Raw genomic sequence first — 19,748 nt, forward strand, 5'->3', positions numbered from 1 at the left:
CAACTTGTGAAACTGCATTGCTTATCTAGCACAGTCTTAAATTTAAAGCATAATTGTAAAAAAAATGGTTTAGGAGAAATACTAGGCACTCACTTGTGGGGTGGATGTTCTTGTACAAACATACCAATCAGTGTAGTACTGTAGAACAATATAGTGGTAACATACACCTCAAGTGAGCTGCTCTGTCTTTGCTTTAAACAATGTTTTATTATTATGCTTTTCTGATTCAGATCTCTGTCTGATAAGCAATTCAGTTTCACAAGCTATTGTATCAATTCTGCAAGTATGGTACTTGCCAATTTTTTTTAAAAAAAAGATGCTCTTCCAGCAGCCCATCTTAGAAAACATCCACCACTTTGCTTTGACTTCAGGCAAGAAGTTATGGCCGAAGCTGTGCCTTTAAACCGGGGGGGGGGGGGGGCATTCCAATCACAGACCATTTCCTTCACTCAAAATATTGTCACAACCGTCTTGTGCTCTTTAAGTTCCACCACAGGTAAACACAAGAACTGAATTTCATTCTCTACATCCCTAAAGAGTAAAAATTTCACACACCAAGGATTAAATCCATTAAATACAACAAGAATTCCTTCATCCCAGATATATTAACTGGACTAGACTAGAAAAATGTTTGTTACTGTGGATGGGTTGTGCTGCAGATCTACTGTTTGTAGATTATGCTATCAAAGACTGTTTCATTTAAGTTCTTCCACACCACTAGAGACGTTGATATAAAAAGTTGGGGACTAGTGGGATCATTCTGTATTGTTTTCTTCAGGAAAATATTAAGGTACAAGAAGCATCTGTGGATAAGAGCTGTAAAAAAAATCGGCAGGTAGAAAGAGAAACCATAGTCTCCATCATTAATTTCTCTGGACAAGGTATACCCTGGACACATCTGATCTTATCTGATTTTGGTAGCTAAACTGGATCTGGCCTGGTTAGTACTTGGATGGAAGACTTATCAGGGAATACTAGGCTCACCAGGCAGAGCTAAGACAAAATCCTGACTGGAACCCTAAGTCTGTCTAATGCAACTTTGTGAGCAACTTCATCCCCTCAGTCCCCCCCCCGAACACTGCTTTTTTTCACTACTGATTCATTGAAGTTCACTGGCAAGTTTGGCTCCTTCCAGATGTTCTTGGATCCCAATCCCCACTGGCCTCTTCCATAGCAGGGTATGGGCATTAACATCTGGAAGGCTCTGGGTTACCTATCTCTTGTCCTAAGGCAATATTTAATAAACAATTCTAGACTTCACCAACTACACAAGTGAAGGGCAAAATTTTCTATTTAAAAAAATCCCGAAGCGTACTATTTCCTCCTTCTCTGTCAAGGAGGGGATTTGGAAGTCATTCGTTTGATGTCTCAACTTAATCAAGATGTTTAAAACATGACTGGTACAGCAGGGAGAAGATGGGTTGTAAAACTAGTTCTGATTAGAATAGGTAACATTCAGAGGAAACTTTGAAGCTTCATTATATGAGAAATTGGAGATTGCGTTGAAGGGCGATAGGGCCTTGTAGGACATGGAGCCCTTTGAAGTTATTCTTTCTGTGAAACTCTCATTCTACACTCATTGCACTGAATTACTCAAGAGCATTAGAGGCAGCAGCACAGACGCAAGAGAACTTTCTTCCCCAAAGTTTTTTGAAAGCTGCCTTCCCCTACACCATCAGAATTTTTGTTTTTCAGATTTATCTTGACTGTAATTTAAGTTATTTAAGTTATTAATATCAGGCAAAAGAAAAAGAAAAATAAAGGCAAAAAAACACATTGTGGCACTTTAAAGACTAATCACTATATTCTAATGTGAGCTTTTGTGAAAAAGTCCATTTCCTCAGACCTCTTCTAAAACTTTTAAGTTATTAAATTATCTATGATTTATAGCAATTGTATTACAGATTTTATATAATACCATAATGGCTGAAAACCCATAGCGGAATGTACGTCCCATCAGGCTGATGACCTCATCCGTTGTGGTGGCTTGTCATAAGTTGAACATTTCCAATTCCCCCTAAAAGTCCCAAGGCTCCCTTGGGATCTCTTTCTTCAAGGGTAAGCTGTTGGGGGCTGCAGGATGAAGGAGAGTCTAATTTCCAAAAATGGTTGCTGTTGGGATGGTTTAGTGGCAATTTTTGGAAATGAAGGACTTGCCATGCCCCATGTCCCCAATGGCTTCCTCTTGATGAAAGGGATCCCAAAGCGGGTTCAGGACTTTGGGGGGGGGGTAATAAAAAAGGTTTAACCTTAGAAAAACTGCCACAGCTGATAATATCATCACTCTTATGCAGCTTAAATTCTGGAATCCAGCTGTGTGTTCGTTAAAGACATGGAACAGTTCCTCTTTCTTGGCGGGAAATTACGACTGAGTTTCTTTTTTAACGGTAACAGATTTATTTAATTTAACATTGGGTGAAGCTACTACAACTTCTATCGATTCAAAGCAACTAAGATCTGGTAACTTTCCAAATTGCAAGGACAATAACTCTGCAAATTGACAAGGTTCCTTGAGGGGCTGGCCCAAAATGTTCCCAGTCTGTGGGCTTCCTCAATGGAGCACTCCAAACAGTGCATATTGTCCCACAGCAAGGGTGTCTGGCCCTATCTCCCTCCGGTAGTGGCTGGTTGAAGGAAACGTCCGGCCGAATCACCTTCATCAAGTGACTTTGTCCCCGTGGGAAGACCACGACTGTCCATTCTAGGGCTTCTGTCAACGTCTTATTTTCTTTAAATTTATCTGGATCAGGTAGCAGCCCTCCTACCTTCAAATTAGGGAAATCTTCCAACAACCCACATGTTCTCTCATATTCAACTTTCTCCTTCTCTCCTCCTTTCTTCTCCCCCTCTTGGTATATTGAACTGTCTCCTCCCACTTTGTTCTCCTATCTCTTCCTCCTGCACAGGCAAAATTAATTCTTCTTCCCCTTCTCCCTCTCTCTCTTCCACTAGGCAGATTTCAATCTTCTCCCTTCTTTTCTGATTCCCTTCTTTTCCCCTCCTCTACATTCAACTCTTCACTTTCTCCTGCCTTCCCTACTTTTATATCTCTTTTCTGCTCAGATGTCTATAGCTGAGGGGACGGCTCACTCTGTTCTTTCTCCTTTGGGTCTACCGCTCCTTTACACCAGCCAATATTTTATTTTGTTTATCCAATCACAATTATGGTTTTCCTTGATTTTTACCTCAGACTTTGTACGTCAACCTCTAGAGTTGCTAAGACTTTTTAAATTTTTACAGTGGGAAATTCTATATGGACGGCATCCCGAAAAGATGGGCTGAAAAGTGTAGCTATTCTTTCTCTCCTTTAATGGAGGGAGAGTTAGTAATGGAAGATGAGGGTATCTGAAGTTCATGAATGAGGCAGAGTGATTGCAAACTAAGTCAAAGGAAGCATCCAGTGCATTTTATTGTAGTGGTTTTATTTTTGAGGGCTGTCATCTTGAACGGTTCACACAGATACATGACAAATATTAGTTATATTGTCTTCACCCATTCACTGACCCTTTCTCAAAAGCAAGGATCAAAAGAAGTGTTTAGCATCATTATAAATATATCATATAAATAAAATAAAAATGCCTTCTTTCTTAAGAATTTGGGCTACTTACTGTATTGTCCCCAAAACACAAACCTCCCTGTAAGACAGCCAGGGCCCAGCTTACTATTTCAAGTAGTTGGTTACCAGAAAAGGGACTTTCTTGAGAGCCACCATCATAGTAGGCATAATTTGCAAATTAGCTTATTCTGTTTTGTGATTTGTTTTGAAGGCCTAAGCCCGCTCCTCTTATAAGTTTGATTTCTCAGATGCAAAAAATTATCTCAGTCATGTCTCTTGAGCACTAATGCAATTCGATGGGTTATCTGTAATGTATAGTTTGGCCCTCAGAAATTGGAAGGGAATCGTGTAAGACACCATTGTTAAAGACTGATAGATAATCCAATTTCCATCTCAGTTTCTTATTCTTCAATCTTTAAGCATGTTTCATCCTGTTTCCACACATTTTTTTCATTAAAACTGCAAATACTGGTATTTGTTTAAATTATAAATTATATATACAGTATGCAAATATATTTGAGTAGAGGTTGCACAATATGATAATTTAACTGTATGAAATGCTTAAAATGTTGTACCTAGAAAAAAAAATGAAGTTATACTTTTTTTTCCTTTCATGCAATATAGCCCTTGAAGAAGACTGAAAAGGCTAAGCCAAAATGCACTGGACTTTTTATTTGGAATAAAGTGCACTCTCTAATTTTTACATCCTAGAACTAGAGTCTCATCTTGTATTGTCTGTTTGTTTGCATTATTAACCAATTTGATGAGTTCATCTTTCAATGGCTAGAAAAAAAGCTGCTTCTTCCTCCCTCTTGCTCCACTTTTTTATTTTTGTCTATTAGCCCTTTTCTTTCTCTTTAATATGTTTGTATGAAAGGCATACAGACTAAGGGCTCCATCACACATGAAAAAAGGACTCCAGTTATACTGATTCATGTTATTTTTCTGTTGTACCGATACATTTTTTTCCTGTGGTCATGTGGTATATTGGTGGGAGTTTTTACATTGTTTTTAATTGTATCGATTCATTTCTTTCCATTTGAACCATTATTGCAGGCTGCACTGCTCTTTAATTTTGTTTCGATTTATTTTCTCTAGTTTCTTGGACAATCAGGCCCCCCTTGTTCTTTTTTTTTTTAATTACCAAAGGTGATATATTAATGAAATGGTCCAAGCATTCTCTCCTCCTCCCTTTTTTCACTCCCTCCTTTAATCACTCATCCCCTGTTCCTTAATTCCCTACTTATCTCTCCTAGTTCTTGGCTTTCATTTTACATTTTCCGTTTGAACAGCATCAGGAAGCAGAAGCACTGGGTGAAGTGCTGGGTTTAAAAAAGCAATGCTCCTTTCTTCACAACTCAAAGCAGGAAATCTCAAGCCTTCTTATACCCACAAGAGAGAGAGGGGAAAGCGGTTTCCTTCTGAGCAATGTATTAATGTTGTTTTTGTAGTGATGGTGCCATCAGCTACAAGGGATTTATCAATAACCCTTTTTAAAAACATTTTTAAAAGAGTACAAGCACAATGGCCATGAAGTGGCCACAGTGCCCAAAAAACCAACCCCTTCACAAATGAAATAAGTTGACAGCAACATTTATGCATGCTGAAACGATAAGGAATAAAGAAATACATCATTGGTTTAATTTAAAACAACCCTCCTGGTGAAGGGGAAATAAACTGATTGCCAGGGCAAATAAATCAGTGTTGGTCATATGTAATGTGAATTTTTATTTATTTATTTTTATTATTTATTTTATTTATATCCTGCCTATCTGGTCGGATTAGGACCACTCTAGGAGGCTGAACATAAAATTATGAAACAATCTAAATACAGTCAACCCTTGACTTATGAACGGCCTGAGTCACGAACATTTTGACTTACGAACCGCTCTCATAGGAAAATATTGACTTGAATTACGAACTTAGATTTGAGTTCGTCGTCGTTTAGTCGTTTAGTCGTGTCCAACTCTTCATGACCCCATGGACCAGAGCACGCCAGGCCCTCCTATCTTCTACTGCCTCCCGGAGTTGTGTCAAATTCATGTTAGTTGCTTCGCAGACACTGTCCAGCCATCTCATCCTCGGTCGTCCCCTTCTCCTCTTGCCATCACACTTTCCCAACATCAGGGTCTTTTCCAGGGAGTCTTTTCTTCTCATTAGATGGCCAAAGTACTGGAGCCTCAGCTTCAGGATCTGTCCTTCCAGTGAGCACTCAGGGTTGATTTCCTTTAGAATTGATAGGTTTGTTCTCCTTGCAGTCCAGGGGATTCTCAAGAGCCTCCTCCAGCACCACAATTCAAAGGCATCTATTCTTCGGCGGTCTGCTTTCTTTATGGTCCAGCTCTCACTTCCATACATCATGACAGGAAAAACCATAGCTTTGACTATTCGGACTTTTGTTGGCAAGGTGATGTCTCTGCTTTTTAAGATGCTGTCAAGATTTGTCATCGCTTTCCTCCCAAGAAGCAGGCGCCTTTTAATTTCGTGGCTGCTGTCTCCATCTGCAGTGATCATGGAGCCCAGGAAAATAAAAATCTGTCACTGCCTCCATATCTAGATTTGAGTTACAAACTGGAAAAAAAATTCGCAAGTGGCAGGGAAAGTGCGAAATTTGAACTTTCAGTTAACCGTTGGCCAGTCTGTCTGCTTCCTCGCTCTTCCCAGTACAGTGGGAACTCAACTTACGAACGGCCCTACTTGCGAACAATTCAATTTACGAACCTGCCCGATAGGGAAATAACAACTCGACATACAAACTTCCCTCGAGTTATGAACAGGAAAAAAGTGCTCCCTCCCCTTAGAGGCTTCTGGAGGGGGGGGAGGTCAGAAACTTAAAAATAAATAAAAGAAAGTCACTTACCAGGCCTTGGTAGCCCCCGAACTTCAGGAAAAAGAGCAGCAAACAGATAAAAGCCGACACCCAGAAAGGAGCCTGGCAGCCATTTTGTGCTCTTCTCCGCTCCTGCCCCCACCTTTCCCCGCCTAACAGCTGATCGGCTGGCTCTGAAGAGGCTGCTGGAGGCTTGCTCAGCACTGAGGAATAAAGCTCCCCCACTTTCAAAAGCCTCCCGGGGGCTAGGGAAAAGCAGCAATGTTTTATTTCCAGCTTTAATGTCCTCCAGAAAGAAGATAACGAAAGATAAGTTGGTGGGTGGGTTGGTTGGTTTGTTTAAAAGTTGCTTTGTTCCTGATTTGTTTAAAAGTTGCTGGTTTTAAAAATGTTCTGGTTAAAATGTGTTGATTGAAATGTGTTTTAGCCTCCAAACTCCCCCCCTTCTCTCTCTCTCTCTCTCTTTGTCTGAGGGGCCTGTGTGCCCCAGTGATGACCTTTTCTTTCTTTCTTTCTTTCTTTCTTTCTTTCTTTCTTTCTTTCTTTCTTTCTTGGGTTGGGTTGGTTGGAAAAGAGCTGTGTGTCTTTGTGCTGAAGAATTGTGTGGGTCAGGCATTCTGGTTTGCAAAGACTGGGTCAAGGTGTGAGTTCCAAAATCCTGCCTGTCTGTGTTGTTGCAGAAGAATTCTGTGGGTCAGGCATTCTGTCTTGCAAAGCCTGGGTCAAGGTGTGAGTTCCAGACTCCTGCCTGTCTGTGTTTTTGCTGAAAAAATATGTGGGTCAGAATTCTGGCTTGCAAAGACTGGGCTAAGGTGAATTCCAGACTCCTGTCTGTGTTAAACATGCTTTAAAATTGGCTTCGTTGAAAAAAAAAGATGTCAAAAATGCTTTTAAAACTGTTCCCTGCCTCCCCCCTCCTTTCCTGAACTTTTCTTGACCTAAGAAAAAAAGAAAAAATATCCCCCTCTAGTGGCAGAAGGCGGAATAGCAGCTTCCCATTAGTTTCTATGGACGGAAAAGAGCAGATACGGATTAAATGGTTTTCAATGCATTCCTATGGGAAATGCAGATTCGACCTACGAACTTTTCGACCTGCGAACTGCCTTCCAATATGGATTAAGTTTGTAAGTCGAGCCCCCACTGTATTTAGAGAGTGGATTGGGAGACAGTCTTCAGACTGCCTGGTACTGCCTGGACTGCATTTTAATTTTTTTTTGCTATTTTGGGGTTTTTGGATTTTTTACATTCTTTTTTTAAGCAGAGTGACTGCCTATTCTAGGAGAACACACTGCATTTTTTCACTTTACTGCATGTACTGTACAGGGTTTTTTGCAGCTTGGGGGGGTCTTGCAGTGTTTTAAAATGTCTGCGCCTGTGGTTAAAATATTCTTTGAGTGCATGTGCTGTTTGTTCAGGAAGGAAGACATTTTTGTGGTGGAGGAATGGTTGCTGGATTGCTATGCCTTGCTGTGGGGGGTTATGTTTCTGTGCTCTTATGGGTCTTGCATTGTTTTACAATGTCTGTGCCTGTGCTTAAAATGTGCCGCTTAGAGTGGTCTTATAGGCCAGATGGGTGGGGTATAAATCAAATAAATAAATAAATAAATAAATAAATACATACATACATACATACACACACACACACATACATACATACATACATACATACATACATACATACATACATACATTTTTTTTGTTCAGGAGGAATGGTTGCTGGGTTCTGTGCCATGCTGTGCAGGGGGGGGGTTTACCGCCCCTCGACCTAAGAACCAAAAACAGCCAGAACAGATTGGTTTTCAATGCATTCCTACGGGAAATGCTGATTTGACTTACAAACTTGACTTATGAACTTCCTTCCAGAATGGATTAAGTTTGTAAATCAAGGGTTGACTGTGATGGCCAAATTGGTATAACTGGGCTTCTTTTGGTAGGTATGATTTGATTCTCCACCCACTGTGCCTCCTGGAAGAAGAGCCAGCTTGTGTAGTCTTAGGCAATGAATGACCTAGAAAAAGAAAGGTCACTTCTAAACTAAATTAAAGCAAGATCAGGTGCCTGGAATCCTGGCCCTTCTGTGTGTGAAGAATAGAGATAAGTAATACTGATGGGAGGAGGGGATGTTTATGCTTCAAAGTTGAGTGCTACAAAACAAGTTGCACTTGCTGAATCTAATGAGAAAAACTTGTGCTTGCAGGTGAACAAATGAGTAATAATGCTCAAAATCTAAGTTCTCCTTGCCTTGGAAAAGGAACTGAGGCTGAAGGCCGGTGGAGCATGCGCAATAGGTGCAACGTACTACTACATTTCTTCTCATTTAAGCTCTAGAATATTCTGAGTATCCAGCGCAAGCGCAGTTTATACACAATTGTATGGATTCCCAAAGGCCACGTAGAAGAACAAAGTTCTCCTTGCCTTGCTCATATATGTACATGCAAACAGGAATTTTCTCCTTTTCAGACGCTACACGCTAAAAATTAGTCAGAACTGGGCAGAACCCGTCAGGCGCAGTGGGGCAAAACTACGTGCAGCAAGTGTACAGGGGTTATGGACAGGCACAAATCTGTTCTGCCAGCACAAATTTCCTTGTACCAGCAGAACCCCCTTTCCAAGAGATCTCAGGAATCTTCTGTAAGAACTGTTCTACCACCAAAGATCAAACAGCAAAATATTTTTTTAAAAAACAGAGTGGGGAGGAACTAAGTTACTCCAGATCCAAACACAAATTAGCCTAATAACACAGCAACATTACTACCATAAAATCAAACCAAGCCAAGGGTAGTCCTAGCTGATTTCCAATATTCACAGGATGGGAGACATTTGAACTTACTCGCCAATGTTAATTTGGCCGTCCCTCAGCGATCTTGGCTACACAGGACTGAGCTCTAAGAAATCACAAATATGGGACAGACACATTACTGCTACATAAGAGCTGCTTCTCCACATACTTGTGTTGAAACACAGCATGCTCCCATCTGAATGAAAAGGCTATAGCTGGCTATAGCCATCACATCTGACTTGAGTCCAGTTTTCCACCTAATTTCATGTTCCTTTTAGCTATAAATTAAGTCACCTGTTTTAATAATTGCAGCCCTAATCTACCTAAAATTAGCTTAATGAAATTCCACAAAAAGTGACAGAACTTAACCATCTTTTTCAAATAACTTTCAGAACATAATCAGCAATATAAACTGAACTGGGCTTATGGTATTTGCATAGCATAGTCTTTACAACCTGTTTATATTAATACTTAGTATTTAAATTCCCTAAATAAGAAATTAGGCTATAGAGTTTGCTGTAAATAGTTTACATATTTAAAAATTCTTTTAAGTAACCCTGCAAGTATTGCTATCAGAAATTGGTGTATGTAACAGAAATCATGGCTTGCTTATAGGAACTGACTGAAGGATTACAGATGAAGTGACTAGGTGTTTCTCAACTTACACCTTTGTTTCCTTAGTACTACTTGTCTGATTCACAAAATTATACAAACGATGAATATTTTGTGCTTTCTATAGCACTGTTTAAACTACTATTATTCAATATAATCTCCTAAAATTAAGGTGACACATTAGGCATCAACTCTAATTTCAGCTTTTATTTTTTTTAAAGAAACCCTCAGCTAAAAAAATGACATCTTACACTTCACAATACAAATCTAAAATTTGCTATAAAACCCTAAAGCAAGCCTAGGAGAAACTGTCTTATTGCTGTAATTTTAAAATCTAGCCCACTTCAAACCTTATCCTTTGATCATTTAGTGTAAGTAGCAAAAGGATTCTGAACAACAGTTGTAACATGGGTTCATAATACAGACATGATTACGCTATAGACAACAGCCATAGCCAGGATCTTTCAACTCAGTCTATATTAAAATATGCTTTTGGCAAAATAAACATATACAAGCACAGTTCAATTAGAAACATTATAATAGCAGCATTTATATGCTATCACAAAATTCCAGATGGCATGCATAAATCAAAGAATATTTATGTACAGACAAGTTTGATGCAATACTTTTCCCTTACACAGTATTGTTCCCGACATACAGTACTGTTGTCACATTCTTCCTCAAATGAAACAGAAAACACATTCCATTTTATTGCTGAAGCCAAACAGAGTGATATACCAAATATTCTGTTGAACAGTCCAGAAAGCAATTGAAGCACCTGAGTTAGGTCTTACAAATAATGTTTTTTAAGAAAGATTCCATGGATATATCCACATCTCCATATGAATCTAAACACTTTTTTTTTACAAAATGTGTTACTACAAATACACTCAGGTGGACATAACTATACAATAGCAAAAGCTTTAAGCCTCATTTAATAAGATGATTTTTGATTAAAAATAGAAGGCAAAATATATTCATTTACATTAAGAAAAGCTTTCACAGTGTAATACTGAGACTGTCACAAAGTTAAGAAAATACTGATATCAAAGCTACAAACAATCACAATGTTAATAGACAAAAATTACTATTCAAGGGAATATCAAAGAAAGAAAATTCCACCAAAACTCAGGGCATGTTGCATCTCTGTATGGACAACTGGCAGTCATCACCATCATGTCTTCTTTTGTCATCTGAAGAAATCCTTAATTGTAAATGGCCACTTCTTAGCAGTCTGGTCCTCAGCTTCTGACAGATCACTGCTTGTGACATTTTCATCACTGCACAATTTCAAAATAATGCAATATGGCCATAATATGCTGAGGCATGAAAACATACCCAGTGTAAAGTGCCATTCCAAGAATAGACACTAACATGGAATCTAAATTACAGTAAAGGAAAATCACATATTGACAGTGTAATGAAGCCACAATTGAGTAAAAGCAGATCTCGCGTCATAAAAATGTCTGAAAGCATAATCCAAAACATGTCATGGTAATCTCACTTAAATTAAATGTGTCTTACTCCCAGATGAGTTGCTACAGAAGTGAACTAATTCAAATTATTAGCCTGTAGAAAGTCAGCATAACTATACAGTCTTTTAAAAATGTGTTGTAAGGTCAATTCTGACTCATACAAACCCTCCCAGTGTTTCTTAGCTGTAAGTATTTTGAAGTTGTCTTACTGTCCTTCCTTCTGGTGGTGCTCAGGGACCGTGAAGCATGCTCAAGAAGGCACAAGGGGCAGGGCACATAACCCTAGGACACCTAGTCTAGTTAATAACACTATTCCATGATGGCACTTAGTCCTATTATTGTACGAGTTAAGCCAGTACAATCCAGTGACCAGTGAACTAAATGGATTTAATTCAGACCCCTAATGGATTTAACTTCCAACTAGATAATTAAGTCTACAAATCCTCAGTCAGCTTGACGCTGTCAAGGAAACAGAAGGAACAGCTCATATAGAAGAATAAAAGCATACATTTCCTGATAGTCACTTCCCTATTTACACAGGTTGTTGAGACTCTAAACACATCAGCTCTCTGACTGGATGCAATCAAACTGGTGCAGAGTACAGCTAAAGGGCTTTAGTTAACCAAACCCCCAAACTAGGCCTAGATTAAGCTAAATTGTGATTGGAGTCTAGTTTGTTAATCAGTTTGTCAGGAAGGCTAAAACCCTCTCCTCTGATAATGATCTGTCAAAATGTATAAAGAGCCACACAAAGCAAACAGAGCTAGGTACCCACAAAGACATGCAGCAAGCTTGATTTCTCTCTCTCTCACTCTCTTGCTTTTTGTCAAAACACAAATACAAACAAATTCATGTTTGACTATTTAAATTATCCTCATAATTTGTCAGCTGCAGAAGCAAGAAGGAATGTTTCCTGGTGACATGAATGGGATTACCCAGAAAAATGATACTTAGGGCTGTAAAAACTACCTTCTCCCTTTTGTCTGGCAAGTTTTTGTATATTAACAGAAGTCTAGTGCATATATGAGATTATGTCATCCCAGCACATCACACTAGGCAGCAGTTTATGATACTGCATAAGCACATAATTACTTTAATAGCTATTTACCTATTTGATGAATTGCGAAGCAAGACAACTACAAGTGTGTCGTATTCAATCTGCATCAAAACTCATTCAACAGTGGCAATGTGCATTTAAAAATGTTGCAGTAGAGGCAATGGCAACAGTCTTACAGCTGCAAATGTCCTAGTAAACCTTGTCGTGTTTAACTAATATGAAAGCACTCAATGCACAGTAAGAGAAATTAGCAGTGTTATAACTTAAATCTGATTTAATGGACAACTTAAACATAGAAATGGTAAGTTCAAGTTCAAACAAAATAGTGATCTCAGTGAACTGCCTTAAGAATTGAAGCCCTCACTCTGAAGTGGAGTTGAGGGAATGGAGTTTAGAGATGGATTGAAAGAAGAAACTTCTGGCAGAAGGCTTAAAGAGTATGCCACCTTGAAAGTGGCATCACAACATGGCACTGTACTGTGTCTGCCTGCACTTGGCACCATGCATGGGCATGCCCTGGGCTCCCCTCCTTTTTTTCTTTCTTGGACTCTCAAATGTTAATTTATTAATCTTGGAGATAAATTTAAGTTTACATTTAATGTATTATAAGACACATTTAATTAATTTCCATTCACTTTGAGTACTATGTACTTTAAATCCGTTTACTGTGCCAGAAGCTATAGCAGGAGCAACAACAGTCTGCTTAAACAATGAAGGCTGACAATTAATACTCAAACCTCTTTTTAAAAACAGTAAAACACAGCATTACTACAGGAAAGCATACAACATTACTACCAATTTCAGTAAGGAAAAACAAGGGCATAATAATACAAGAACTAAAAAACACATGAGGGAAAAATAAAAAAAGAAATTTGCTAAATGCTTGAAAAGGAGCTGAACATGTTGGCCTTATTTCTCTCTCTATACCAGATAGGAATACTTCTGACTATGAAAGCTGAAGCAACTATTACCATACAAAATGTGGACAGGGGTGAGGTCGGGGAAATTACTACTGCCCCAAGTAAAGTACCAGCTTTGCCTGTTGAAAAGATCTGAAAAACCTGAAAACCTGCCTTTTAGTGATAAAATAATGTACTGCCTAACACAATATATTGCTTCTATGAATGGATCACATGTACCGTGTTTGCCCAAAAATAAGACAGGGTCTTATATTGATTTTTGCCCCCCAAAAAGCATTAGGGCTTATTTTTAGGGGTTGTTTTATTTCTTTTCCTGTAGAACAATCTATTTATTCAAATACATTCATGTCATCTTCTTCTGGTTGCTGCACAATGCTGCACAAAGGTGGAGGGTGGGGTTCCACTTAACTGGGGCTTATTTTGGGGGGTAGGGCTTATATTATGAGCATTCTAAAAAAAAAACATACTAGGTTTACAGGTTAGGTCTTATTTTTGGGGAAACAGGGTATCGCTGGAGCAGAGCTTTGCAAATACTCTGAACTGCCACAAAGCCAAAAAAGTAGGCCCTAGATCAAGTCAAGCCTGAACTTTGTCCAGAGGTAAAAATGACAAAACGGTGACTGTGTAATTTGGGCACACATATGCCTTAGCAAGACTTGCTGGAAAAGAAAATAGTGCTGGAAAAGCTTGGGAGCAGCAGGAAAAGAAAAAGACCAAATATGAGATGCACTGACTCCCTAAAGGAATCCACAGGCTCAAGTTTGCAAGAGCTAAGCAGGGCTGTTGAAGACATTACATTTTGGAGATCATTCATTTGTAGGGTCTACATAAGTGGAAGATTCGGCACCACATAACAGAACTCTGGCATGACTAGAGACAGGAAGGCCTGGGGAAAAAAGGGAAAATGAGGAGGGAACAGTTTTTCCTCAAAGCCACCCCAACCCGTAAAATGGGGGGGGGGGAAGAAATGTGGAATATGTTCCTTTGTAAGGATAAATAATATGTCTATAATATGCAAACTATATAACATGAAGACCCTAATGAAAGATTTCTGAGAATTTATGTACAGTATTTAATTTCCATAACCACCTCAACATCTGAACAGACACAAAGTGAAGCACATACTAAAGATGTCTATCCTAAATAAAACTGGATCACAAACCACACAGCGAAAGCTTTCCATCTCAGCAAAGAATCCATCTTAGGTGACCAAGCAAAGGAGGAGGTTCCCTCCCTTGTGTTGATCTCAGTTCCTAACCCACAACTTCCATTCCACTGTCAAACCCAGCAATTGGGCCTTGGACTTCACGGCCTTGGACTCCAGGCCCTCCCAGCCACCTTAGCCAGCAGCCAGGTGCCCCCCCCCCAAAAAAAGGATGAGAGGGAAAACTTTCCTCCAGCTCTCCTGAAGAGGTGCACACCTGGTTAGCCCTCGAAGCAGCAGCTGCCAGCAGGACCCTCTGAACGTGGAAGGCAGGGGGAAGACATACCGCACAGAGAAACCCAGTCACTTTTTTTTTCAAAATAACTACATTATGCCTAGCCATTAAGCTTAGACAAAACCCTCCCTCGAGGAACAACAAGGTCAAGAAAGAGTTTCTGCCGAACATGAACCTGCCACCTATCACGCCCACCCCAGGTTCACAGGCTCTTCTTCCCCCAAGCGCCTTCTTGTCCTCGCCCAAAGACAGGCAGGCAGCCTCGGCTGTCGCGCCCTTTCTCCCCGGCCTCAGCTCTCCCTCCCACGGCATCCCGCCGAGCCCGGCCCGGCCCGACCTAGTCCCGCGGCGCACCACGCCCAGTTTAAGCGGAACTTCGTACGAGGCGGGAGAGCTGGAGCCGCGGCCCCCCGTCTTTCTCCCCCCCCCTCTCGGGCCCCTCAGGGTCAGCCAGCCAAAAGATACTGAAGACCGTCCGCTCCCAGGGCTCCAGCATATACAGCGCGGTCACGAGCAGGTACTGGTAATAAAGCCACGACATCTGCTTCCAGGCCGAGCTCAACGCCATCTCGCCGACGGCAGCGCCTCCCGTTCCGGGTCTGCGAGCCAGTTGAGGAGGCAGAAGGAGCAGGCAGGGAACGGCCAAGGCGAGGCCGGCGAAGGGGAGGCCGTTCGGAGCCCCGGGCGCTTCGCCGATTGGCTCCCCGCCTCCCTCGCCCCGCCTCTCCAGGCCGGGCCTTGCCTCCGCAGGACAACCGACGCAAAGTTTTCAGGCGGCGAGGCCACGTGAGCGAGGCCGAGCCAATGGGATGCGCGAGTGGAACGAACGAAGGGGCGGGGCATAAGCCTCCCGGCGAATGGCTGAGGGGAAAGGAACGCGACAGGGAAGAATAGCGGGACCAACCCTTGCCTTGGGGTCTTTGCATAGCGTTTTTGTGTGGCTAGAACCGCGCCTCCCTCCTTGCTCTGCTCTCCCGCAAGGGGAATCCCTTTGTAAAAGCGGGGATCCTGTTCTGCTCTCTCTTTTTTTTTCTTTGAAGGAGCGAGAGACCTGTTTCCTCACCAGCGCCCATCTCCTTTCTTCTTTCGGGACGAAGGAGAGCAGGGAGTGCCTTTTGAACTGGGAATGCCTCCAGGGCGGCTGTGCTGTGCTGGCTGCAGGCTGGGCCACTTGACCTGGGAAGGGAGGACCGGTTGCATTGCCCAGAAGCAGGAGGGAGCGGGCATCCTGGCAGAGCTACATACAGCAGCCAGCCGGGAGGTCAGCAGGCACATGAGGGAGAGCGGGCATCGCCCCCCCCCCCACACACACACACACAGAGTCGAGGGGAGAGGAGCAAAAGCCCATCAAAAGCCCCGCTGTACAGCTGATCGAAGGAACAGGCGGGCTTCTGGCTTTACCGAGGGGGTCCGGGAGGTGGGAGCGGGTGGCAGCTGCAGCAGCGAGAGGGGTGGCTGGCTGGAAGCGGCGCTGCCCCTCTTGTCCAGTGCTGCGCGCCCAGGTGTGCGCTGGGGAGGCCGCGGGGCGGCACGTCCCCACTCTCTGGGCAAGAGCGCTAGGGAGCCCCATTCACCCTGCACTCCCCCCCCCCATACCTTCCCAAACATTCAGGGACTCCTCAGATGTCGAGGAGGAAAGTTTTTGGTATGGCAGCACCTAGCATTCCCCTGGCAACAAGGAAGTCTGTGAGTTCCAGAGGGGGGAGTCTCCAGACCTGGCTTCACCACCAAGGAGCATCTAATAACCTCCAGAGTATTTCTATAAACAATGGCTACTCCCTCCCTGCCCCTCCAGTCTACCCTGGTGCTGGACTGCATAACCAGGAGGACAGGCAAGGGTCAGGGGAACACCCCCTTCCCCGCCCATCCAAGTTTCGGTTATGCACGCCAGGTCTGAATAAGATTGTAAATAATCTGGGATTTATTGGCCACCGACCTGACATTCAACCACCAGTTTTAGAGTGGAGGGCCGGCTGATCTGGCTACCTCGAGACTGGCAGATGGTCACAGAACCGGAACAGTGAACAGCCTTCAATCATCTGTTCACTGTTCTTCTAAAACATGTGGAAACTGTGCCATCACCATATCTTAAAATTTAAATTGAGCAACTTAAACAAGATTCAAATTAGATTTAAATTAGGCAATTTATATAATGTACTTCCAGGCCCAGGATCTGGTGCCTAAACATTGCACACCCATCTAGCAGCAATTGCCTTTTATAGGAAGGCACAGGTTTCTCTGATCCCCTAGGGGTCTCAGACATGCGGCCCGGGGGCCATTTGCGGCCCCCCAGATGATAGTTTGTGGCCCTTGCCTTGCCTGCCCCCCCCAAAGCACCCACACATCCTCTGCTGTCAAAAGTATAAAAAAAGCCTTGCCTCGCTCGCCGGCTCTCTCCCAAGACAGCACCTCTTGCACCCTCCATCCAGAACTGCAGCCTGCCAGCCAGCCCACCTGTCTGTCAGCTAAGGAAACTCCTGGGCGGCTTCCTCGGGCTCTTGCTCCGCTTGGCGGAAAATCTGATGCAGCCCAGCCTCACCCAGACTCTGCCTCTAGCGGCCCCCAAGTAAATTGAGTTTGACACCCCTGCGCCTAGGGCATTCCGCATTAGGCTAACCAGAGACAGCTGGGAGAGAACCACCCTGTGGGTCTCAGACAGGAGAAAGCCCATCACCTCGCCCATTACATATGAGTTGGTCTGAAGATAACATGTCCTTGTTTAAGACAGCATGCATAATATCTTTCTGGGCCTTTGAGCTGGGAGTGGGATCCAGCATATGCCTGCATGGTTTCCAGAAGATGGCTACTTCTGGTAGAACCTTCAGCAACTGTTGAAGTGAACGGTGGTGGGCATCAGGTGGCAATCGGGCCTCTCAATGCACCAGATCCAATCCCCCAATGCTGGAAAGGGGCTGCTGCTGTAAACCAATAAAATTGTAGCCTTTCTTCCAAAGAACTGTGTGCATTATATTCCTCTCCCTGGGGAGGGCCCACTCAGCAATAGGCCAGCAAAGAATCATGCCTCCCTTCTTGCTGTGCTCTCTAGCAAGGGGAAGCTTTTGTAAAAGCAGGGATCCTGTTCTGCTCTTTTTTCTTTGAAGGAGCAAGAGACCTGTTTTCCGACCCAAACATCAGTGCCTTCCTTCCTTAGACAACAGGTTGCTTTCTCTCTCCATTTACTAAGTGGAGTCCTGAGTCTTTCTTTCACGGTTAACTGTATTGTTTCAGATTATGCCCTTCGTTCTTGCATGTTTTTCCTCCCCTTTTCCCTTCCTTTTTCATATAAAACCTAACAATATGGCGTGCAATTTATTTCATATTACTAAGGACACCAATATCCTAATATTTTCAAAAACAAACATACATTTTCACTAGCTTATCTGCCTCTTTCCATAATTGGCATGTATATCCCTGGTTTCTAGTAAAATATTAAATCCCAACTGTCCCATCATATTTATTTATTATTTGATTTGATTTAATTTGATTTGTATCCCGCCCATCTGGTCTATGCAACCACTCTTAGCGGCTTCCAATATAATACAAACAATTAATAAAAACACATAGTTACATAAATCTACAAATGAAAATGTGGAAACCAAGAAAATAAAGTAAAATAAATTAAAAAGAAATGAGAAGAGAGAATCAAGTATTGACTGGAGGGAAGGCCTGAATAAACATCCATGTTTTTACTTGGCTTTTAAAGATACCCAGCGTAGGGGCCACGCGAATCTCCAGAGGAAGTTTGTTCCAAAGACGAGGAGCCACTGCCGAGAAGGCCCGATTTCGTGTCTTTTCCTTCCGGGGCTCTCTGGCAGTGGCTTTATATCCTGTGCTTTATATCCTGATAAAACTTTCAACATTTACAGTTCATCTGTAAATGCTAGAATAGGTATGAAGGGGTTTGATAGAAATACCATAATAATGTCCAGAAAAAACAGGGAAGGCCATGCTGCTTATATACTTCCCCATAGTGCTTTAAGCTCTCTGGGCAGTTTTTTACAGCTTAATTATACATTGCCCCCCCCCCCCCCGTAAGCTGGGAACTCAATTTACCAATCTTGGGAGTATGGAAAACTGAATCAACCTCAAGCCAGCTACCTGAGCCCAGGATCAAACTCACGTTGTGAGCAGAATCTTCACTGCAGTAATGCAGTTTTAACCACTGCACCACAAGACTCCTAAACTTGAACATGAACCCGCATTTGCTAATTGCTAATATTGCATGGGGTTTATCATATAAGCACAAGTTGTCACTGAACTGCAGTTCTCATCACCCCTAGTCAGTATAGCCAAGGAGTGAAGGAATGATGGAAGCAGAAGCATTTGATGGGCTACAAGCTGCCACCCAAATATATGACTTAAATATAATTTAACAGAGAGAGCTTTAATATTGGAATTTTTTAACATCCAAAACAAATTGTCTTCCACCCAACTTAAAGCCTTTTCAGCAGTCAAAATGGTTAAAAAAAATTTGCTTTGAAAGGTCCTCTGTTCTTTTTGTACTGAGAACAATCTCCCCCACTATAAAGCTTATCTGATCTGGATAGATACATTATTATAACCTCTTTTTTGCATAAATACATGTGGAAAAAAGTTAATATTAAAAGTTATATTGAACAGGAAGATGAGGCTCATGATGGATTTTTTCTTCTTCTTTATTTGGAGCATTTAAATCCTGCTCTTTAGCCAAAATGCCTCTTGGGGTAGTTTGCAATACTGGAGATACAATAGAGGCTTAGAATCTAACATTTAAGACACAACACATAAGACTCTAACACAGGCGATGAGGAAAGGGGTTTGAGAATGTCCTGTAGCCTAGCTCGGATTAAGTCCTTTCAGAGCAAGGAGCAGAGGTGGGGGTGGACCTAATCGGTCTTCCCCCCTCCCTCTTTTGTCATAGAAACAGCAATAGGAATATGGAGGGAGGACAAATGGAGCAGCATCTTGTTTGTTTGTTGTGGGTTTTTCGGGCTCTTTGGCTGTGTTCTGAAGGTTGTTCTTCCTAACGTTTTGCCAGTCTCTGTGGCCGGCATCTTTCTCCTTAAAAAGGACCCATGATGGCAATAAAAGACAATATTTA

At 42.1% G+C, this 19,748-nt stretch overlaps 1 protein-coding gene across 1 annotated transcript; it reads right to left on the minus strand.

The window, feature by feature from the left end:
- Nucleotides 1-9,969: 9,969 nt before the first annotated feature.
- Nucleotides 9,970-15,367, minus strand: SPTSSA (serine palmitoyltransferase small subunit A). Its single transcript, XM_020812269.3, has 2 exons — nt 15,134-15,367; nt 9,970-11,158 (listed from the first exon to the last, which is right to left on the minus strand). Exons 1-2 carry the CDS (start codon nt 15,234-15,236, stop codon nt 11,055-11,057), a joined length of 207 nt encoding a protein of 68 aa, XP_020667928.1. The 5' UTR covers nt 15,237-15,367; the 3' UTR covers nt 9,970-11,054.
- Nucleotides 15,368-19,748: the final 4,381 nt, after the last annotated feature.

The sequence above is a fragment of the Pogona vitticeps genome, chromosome 1 (assembly GCF_051106095.1).
Source record: "Pogona vitticeps strain Pit_001003342236 chromosome 1, PviZW2.1, whole genome shotgun sequence".
In the NCBI taxonomy this organism is placed as follows: Eukaryota; Metazoa; Chordata; class Lepidosauria; order Squamata; family Agamidae; genus Pogona; species Pogona vitticeps.